General features: G+C 48.7%; 1 protein-coding gene across 1 annotated transcript; it reads left to right on the top strand.

The window, feature by feature from the left end:
• The first annotated feature begins 1595 nt into the window (after window positions 1-1595).
• On the top strand, window positions 1596-4198 carry LOC127025507 (cytochrome b-c1 complex subunit 10). Its single transcript, XM_050910537.1, has 3 exons — window positions 1596-1658; window positions 2374-2508; window positions 3936-4198. The coding sequence occupies exons 1-2, from the start codon at window positions 1609-1611 to the stop codon at window positions 2492-2494; spliced, it is 171 nt and encodes a 56-aa protein (XP_050766494.1). The 5' UTR covers window positions 1596-1608; the 3' UTR covers window positions 2495-2508; window positions 3936-4198.
• Window positions 4199-7399: the final 3201 nt, after the last annotated feature.

The raw sequence follows: 7399 nt of genomic DNA on the forward strand, positions 1-7399 counted from the left end.
TGAGTCCGGCACGCAAAGGGCTGAGAAAATAGTTGTTCCATGTCCCGGTGAGAAAAAACAGGAGCTGGATTTTTGCAGCAGGCTCCACTCTGTGAATCTCAGCTCTCAGCAGCCAGCACAGGGTGTGAGGGAAGACAACGGCTGCTGGCTGCCGGACACTGTTACTGCAGGTTTGCGCAGGGGAGCAGGGGAAGCGTTTGCAGCCCTGAAGCTTTGGCAGTCCAGCCGCAGGTCTCGGGCAGATGAGCACGTCGGGCTCCAATGTCCCCCAGGACTTTCTGCAGGTTCTCAAGAGGCTGAGCTGGTTTGGAGCAGAGCCTGGAGAACATTATGGAATTGATGGTGGATTTAGGACCCTCTGCTGAAAAGATCTGGCTTGAAACTCCCTCTCCAGTTGGGAGAGGCTGAGCGGCAGCGACGAGGAGGGTTTGCAGAGGCACGAATGGGCACTGGGGAGACTGCTCTGGAAAGTGGCCACTTTCCTCCAGCATGGAGGATAAACAGTCCCAGCTCAGGGCGAGGACAGTCCCACCTCCTCACGGCTCATGTCCCCTCTCCAGCGTGGGGACAATCCATCCCCTCACGGCTCATGTCCCCTCTCCAGCGTGGGGACAGTCCATCCCCTCACGGCTCGTGTCCCCTCTCCAGCGTGGGGACAATCCATCCCCTCAGGGCTCATGTCCCCTCTCCAGCGTGGGGACAATCCATCCCCTCAGGGCTTGTGTCCCCTCTCCAGCGTGGGGACAGTCCATCCCCTCACGGCTCGTGTCCCCTCTCCAGCGTGGGGACAGTCCATCCCCTCACGGCTCGTGTCCCCTCTCCAGCGTGGGGACAATCCATCCCCTCAGGGCTCGTGTCCCCTCTCCAGCGTGGGGACAATCCATCCCCTCAGGGCTCGTGTCCCCTCTCCAGCGTGGGGACAATCCATCCCCTCAGGGCTCGTGTCCCCTCTCCAGCGTGGGGACAATCCATCCCCTCAGGGCTCGTGTCCCCTCTCCAGCGTGGGGACAGTCCATCCCCTCACGGCTCGTGTCCCCTCTCCAGCGTGGGGACAATCCATCCCCTCAGGGCTTGTGTCCCCTCTCCAGCGTGGGGACAGTCCCCTCTCCAGCGTGGGGACAGTCCATCCCCTCAGGGCTCGTGTCCCCTCTCCAGCGTGGGGACAATCCATCCCCTCAGGGCTCATGTCCCCTCTCCAGTGTGGGGACAGTCCATCCCCTCACGGCTCATGTCCCCTCTCCAGCGTGGGGACAATCCATCCCCTCAGGGCTCTTGTCCCCTCTCCAGCGTGGGGACAATCCATCCCCTCAGGGCTCGTGTCCCCTCTCCAGCGTGGGGACAATCCATCCCCTCAGGGCTCATGTCCCCTCTCCAGACGGGGCCAGGGACGCGGCTGCGTGGCGGGCGCGGCGCCATGGGGCCATGAAGGCCGACGACCTAAGGCGGATGTTGCCTTGACAACGCCGCTCGACTCCGGCAGCGCCGCGGACATTCCCGTTCTAACGCGCATGCGCGGGCTGCGGGGACCTTCGTGGAGCGGCGGCGCGCCCGCGCATGCGCAGTGGGGGTGACTTTGAAGGCGGCGGTGGTGGTGGCGGCGACGGCGCGATGCTGAGCAAGTTGGTGGGCCCGCGTTACGTTCAGCTCCTTCAGAACTGGTGAGACCCCGGCCCGGGGCTGCCCGCTCCACCCCGGGGCTCCTTCACGGTGGGCCTTGGGTGCGCGGGGGGGGGGCCGCGGCCGATCCCCCGCGCACTTAAGGAACCTGAAGGGTTTCCCGAGCTCTCCCCGTTCCCCTCCGCTTTGTTCCGCGGCTCTGTGTTGCGTGTGAGGCCCGTTGACCCCGCTGGGGCCGGCCCCGGGGGTGAGGAGCAGCGCTAGGCCTGGGTTTGAAGGGCTGAGGGGGAGCCTGGGCCAGGCTGTGTGCCTGGCGGTGCTTTGGCTGAGGTGGATTTGGGCTCCGGCTTGCTCTGGCTGTCTTCAAAGTGTTTCAGAGCTAGAAATGTTTGTCGCGGTGCCAGCGGGTGCCGCTTTGCAGGGTTGCTTGAGGGAGAATGAAGTAGCCTGCGGGCCAGAATTAAAGGGGGACGCAAAAGCTATAGCAGTAGAATAGTTAAACAAATAAGCATGTCTTTTCTTAACTTGGTAGTGCCGTTTTTAAATAAAAACGTATCAACCTTTTGCTGTAAAATATCTTGACTGCCTTGGGGACTAATACTTTTCTGTGTATGTGAGATTCTTTCAAGATTTCTGCCAAGCTTTCTTCTTGATTGAAATGACTTTCCCGCATACCTTAGCAATGAGCATTTGCCAGACCTTTCATAGTGGAGAATTAATGTTGTTTACCTGCACATGTGTGTGTCTCTTCTTTAGGACTCCCACCCTTGTTACATGGGGTGGTGTAGCTGGTGCTGGTTTAATATGGTTCACAGACTGGAAGCTGGTCCTTCAGTATGTTCCCTACATCGGTGGCAAGTTTAAAACTGAAGACTAAGCTTCCCTCTAATGGTAAGTTTTGTTTGTGCATATCTTGGCTTAAGTAGTGGCATTGTGTTGCGTTGGTGCGTCCTGTTTGTCCAGGGCACAATCCGGATCCAAACCAGAACTGCTCAATTTGATTGTTCAGGACTTTTTTTTTCTTTCTTTTTTTTTTTAATGGGGCTTCACAGGGTGCCAGAAGGATGAAATATTAATAAGGCTATGTTTTTCAAGTGATTATTTTGCAAGCAGTGGATTTTTCACAATGTAATGTGGTTCTTGAGAAGTCAAATCAAGTTTTCTGTGGTAATTTGGAACTTTTGACAGATCTGTTTACTTCTAATCCTAGGTAGAATGGCTTCAAGCTCATGACTAGTTTTGTTGCTAGGCAAATTCAGACTCCTTTCTGTTCCTTGTAACTGTTATTAAAAGTAAGTTGAATATTCAGAGCTGGTTATTATGTACCACAAATTCCTTGGAAAATTTGCTTTCTCAAGGTTTTTTTTCCCCCCTTCTTTAATTGCATATAAAATGTGCTGTTCTGAATCTTCTGTAAGACTGACCATCCGTAAAGCTAGAGCAGCAATTAGATGATACCTTCTAAACGTCTATTTGAATAGTAGGCAGGCTTAGAACTTTTTTATTCCTTGCCGCAGATAGAAGGGAGTTAGGAAGATTTTTGCCTTGCATTAAAGGATGCTGACGGGAAAAGGTCCAGAGGAAAGTGTATACATCTCAATACTTGTTTCTTCTGGTCAGAATAACAATTACATTTAAATGTTGATAAAAGAAACTAAGATACTTGCCTTCAAGCTACACAGCATTTTGTAGGGAAATCAGTGAGTCTGGAAGTCACAGAGCAAATCGTTAGTACTTTTGTAAGTCTCTCTTTCCAGAGATACTTGTTGCAGTTTAAACAATTTACCCTGTCTTCCCCGTTTTCAAAATATGTATCACACAGATCCTTCATGTAACCAAAGGATGAAAGAAACTTTTCGTGAAAGTCAGCTGCACTTGTAGCATCTCAGGTGACCATAGTTGTTTACGGACAAGTCAGTGGAAAAGCTCTCAAGTCATGTAGAGGCAATTAAATTACCTAGTAAGGGCTTTCTTTACTTAAAAATTGTCTTAGCCAGTAGTAGGAACACGGATACATTCCTGAGACCACAGCGTGTGTTCTCTGTTTTGAAGCAAGAGCTTTGATGTGTCATTGTGCATAAATCGTCTGGAAAGAGCATATTCCTCTACAGGAATAGAGGAAGAGGATGTTTGTTTCTATGGTGGCCTTCTAAAGAGACTATAGGCCTGCATGCCTGCATTCTGCTGTGCCTGTGTCGGCTTCTGTAACAGAAACTTCTTGCCTGGATACTGGAGGTTTTCGAAATCTGTCTGTAGTGTTGGCTACTGTAGCACTTTGCAGGAAGCACTGCTTAATGACTGCTTTGTGTTTATTGTAGGAAATTTATTGCTGGATAGAGTGTTTTGGAGCCATCCGTCCGCTGAGACCCTGCTTTGAGGTGAACTTGAAATGCCCCATACAGATTCTGCAACAGGTCGTGGTGTCCCTCTCTCTCCCATGAACAGTTGTGATCGCTTGGTTGTAAACAAATTTAACTTCACTGACCAGCCTGCATAGTACTCTTCCTCTGATCACTTTCACAGCAGATCTTGTCCTACTGGGAGTAATTTATAAACCTGATGTACAAAATAAACCAAGTGAATGATATTTCCGGGTTTTTGTGTTACCTTCTTAGTCCACATTCTTTAGACTAGACTCCTGGTTTGGGTTATGTCTTCAGCTTGTTTGAATGTGTGTCCTAAGGAAGGCCTGCCGCGTGTTTGCCTCTCTTCCTGTGCCAGTTCCTCGGGCATCGACCAGTGGCTGCTGGGATGCTGGGTTTGCTGAGCCTTTGTTTGTCCCCGGGTAGTTGTTGCTCATCACTCTTAATGCTGCTGTAGTTCTCGAACTATTCTTAGTGATGTGTTGATTTTAAGCTAATCGTTCCTGGATCGGTAGCAACTGTGGACTCTTGCACGCAGTTAACTTTTCATAGCCAATATTGCAGAGTTTCATGGTAACACAGATTCCTGGCATTTGCTTTAAAGCAAAGTTTTGTTTCTTTGTAACATCAATTTGTGGACCTCTTAAACTGTCTGATTGGGCACGCACCATTTTAAAACAGTGTGTGCTGTGTGAAAACAGGCTAGCTTTTCTGGCTTAATGTCGGGGCTCAAGGAAAGCAGTCCACAAACCCTGAGAGGCTTTCCATGTACCAGGGTGAAAAACAGTGGTTTAGAGAGCTACTCAGTTACTTTCTTAATGTGGGTTTTGAGTAGGAAAAAAAATATGTATTTATACTTCATAGGTATAGTTATATTTGTCAACATAAATTGGTGATGAAACAACCCGCTACCAGAGCCCTTTAGATGAAAAAGTTTTCAGCTGTTAGAAGAAGGAAGTACAAGGATTATTCTTGATCTGGTCTCTGCCACTAAGCCACAGCAGACGACTCAGACTTAGGGGGGAAAGTTCATCTCTTTCCACAGAGACCAGAATTTGCAAACAAACTTATCTCTGTGTAAGAACAGGATCACTGTTTTCTCTCTGTTTAGTGCCAGATTTCACCTCGTTATAATTTTTGGCTGTAATGAGAGGTTCAAATCTCTTCAGGGAAAAATCTCAGTTGTAGTAGCTGTGCTGCTTGGGTGTCACCTTCAGGGCTGAAGGCTTCTGAGTGATGTTTCTATGGAAAATGTTGTAAAACCTGCCTAAACGGTGGCACTGTGCGGGACGCTTGAACTACTTATTTAACAGAATAATTGCTTTAGCATTGCTTCGGCAGCATCATTGATAATTAATTGGGGGGGTGGGGAACATCATTTTCGCATGTAAAACTCACTTCACTGCCCTGCTACGTCCAATAGGATGGTACAGAAGCTTATGGCGTAATGGGATAACCGTGCTATTTCCTCAGTCTGTCCCACTCCCCTGCTCCAGCAGTGCTCCTGAACTCCTGGCTGACTCCCAAAAGGCCAAAGCCACTGTGCCTTGAAATGCTGAGAGTGTAGGTCTGACAACAACAGCCCTGTGCTATATATAGGGATATTGATATTGATCCATTTTCATCCAAAGTACGCCTTGGAAGTGGACATTACATTAGCCTGTACTCGCACGTCATCAGGATTGTAAGCTCAGACTTGAACAGTTAGAGTCTCTGCTCTTACTTACCTGTTCAACACGTCTAGACAGGACGGGTATAACACGCTGCCGCTGACTTCAGAAATGACCTAGTTTTGGCTTGTTCCTGTGGGCGGGCGAGCCTCTGCTCCCACGGCTGAGAGAGTTCTTCAGAAGGCCTCGAGCTGAGGATCTGTCTGTGTTGCCCATTCCTCTAAGGACCCTGATCTCCCCGAGTTGTCAGTCCGCAGCTCTCGTTAGTGAGAGTTACCTTTAGCAAAGCACCAGTGATAGCATTGTGCACAGTAGATGAGATTAGAAGATATTTAAAGGAGAAAAACATATTCAAAATACCAACTGCCTGCACAGGCAGGCACTGCAAGAAATGTACAGACCGTGGATTTGTTTGCCCGTTGGCAATTGTTTAGCTGCTTGTGCTTTCTGCAGCATTTCAAATGATGGTTTTGTCTCTAATTAACCCTAGGATTAGCATATAACTGATTTAATTTCTAGTATTTCTCCTTCCACAAAAGCAAGCACTCTTCAGAAATACTCTATTAGAAATATCTTCTGCATTCTCAGGCAAATTTCTGTTAAAATTCAAATAATTACTGTTCAAGTGTCATGAGTGATCTTTCTAATTTTTAATATCCTAGCATTGCCTCTTTTCTAACAGCTAATTATTTTTGAATGAGCTAACCAAATGTCACATCCATTATCTGAACAAGTTAGTTAAAAGACAACGACCTGACGGAAGAGGAAAAGCTTCCCCTTCAAAACCTGGGGAGTTCCACTAGAGGGCACAGCGGCGGCCAAGCTCGCGGGGCTTTGGATCTGCAGAAATCCAAAAAGCACCTTCAGCTCCGGGTTAATGATCTAACTTCAAACCTGCCTCTAAGAAAAGGAATTCTTGCATTCCTGCCTGCCTCTTCTGAGTGTTTGTCCATGCTGGTACCTCCACTTCACTTTTGTCGTCAAAAGTGTAAGTGGAGATGGGACAGGGAGTCGTTACTGTGACCACCTCAGCGCTGTCAGTCTGCTACGTTCAGCCCTTGTCGGTCTCTTCTCCTGCGGTCGTCTCCTGAACCAACCTCAGATTCTGCCCCTCTGCAGGGGCTGGTAGGTTGGGTGCTCCCTGGCGAATCCTGCTCTGAAATAAGCTCCTCTGTTGGGTCTGGGATATTCGGCTGCAGAGCAGAAAGCTTTCAACTAGAGTTATCTGCAGGGCTAAATGAAAGAGTTTTTTCTGTCAGGATATCCTGTTGCTTGCTTCTGTGACTGACAACAACTGATTTTGGTGATTTTTGGATTATCTGCTAGACCTGGAACAACACGGACTCTCTCGCAGTTGAATACGCTTTCAGCTGGTGGCAATATCTGCAAAGACCTTATCCTCTGTACCTTGACAGCGTTCCCAAAGGAACACTGGAATATTTTCCCTTGGGCTCAAGAGAGAGTTTCTACCCAAACATTTCATGCGGTCTTAGGAGAGTAAACATCTTCCCTTCTGCAAGCTGTCGCTGCACCAGCTGTCAGTGAAAACTGATTTCTAACTACTGTTACCCTGAGCTTGACATTCAGTGGACGTTTAAGAGGTCACCATCTCCATCCCCACCCCACAGCAGGATCCGCTCCCCGGCTTTTCCAGTTTATTCTTAAAAAATGCCATTGAGGGAGATTTCACAGTCCCTCTACATGGTCTGTTTCTGTGCTTAACTTCTCAGTTTACATGTTTGGAAAAAA

The sequence above is a fragment of the Gymnogyps californianus genome, chromosome 24 (assembly GCF_018139145.2).
Source record: "Gymnogyps californianus isolate 813 chromosome 24, ASM1813914v2, whole genome shotgun sequence".
Classification (NCBI taxonomy): domain Eukaryota; kingdom Metazoa; phylum Chordata; class Aves; order Accipitriformes; family Cathartidae; genus Gymnogyps; species Gymnogyps californianus.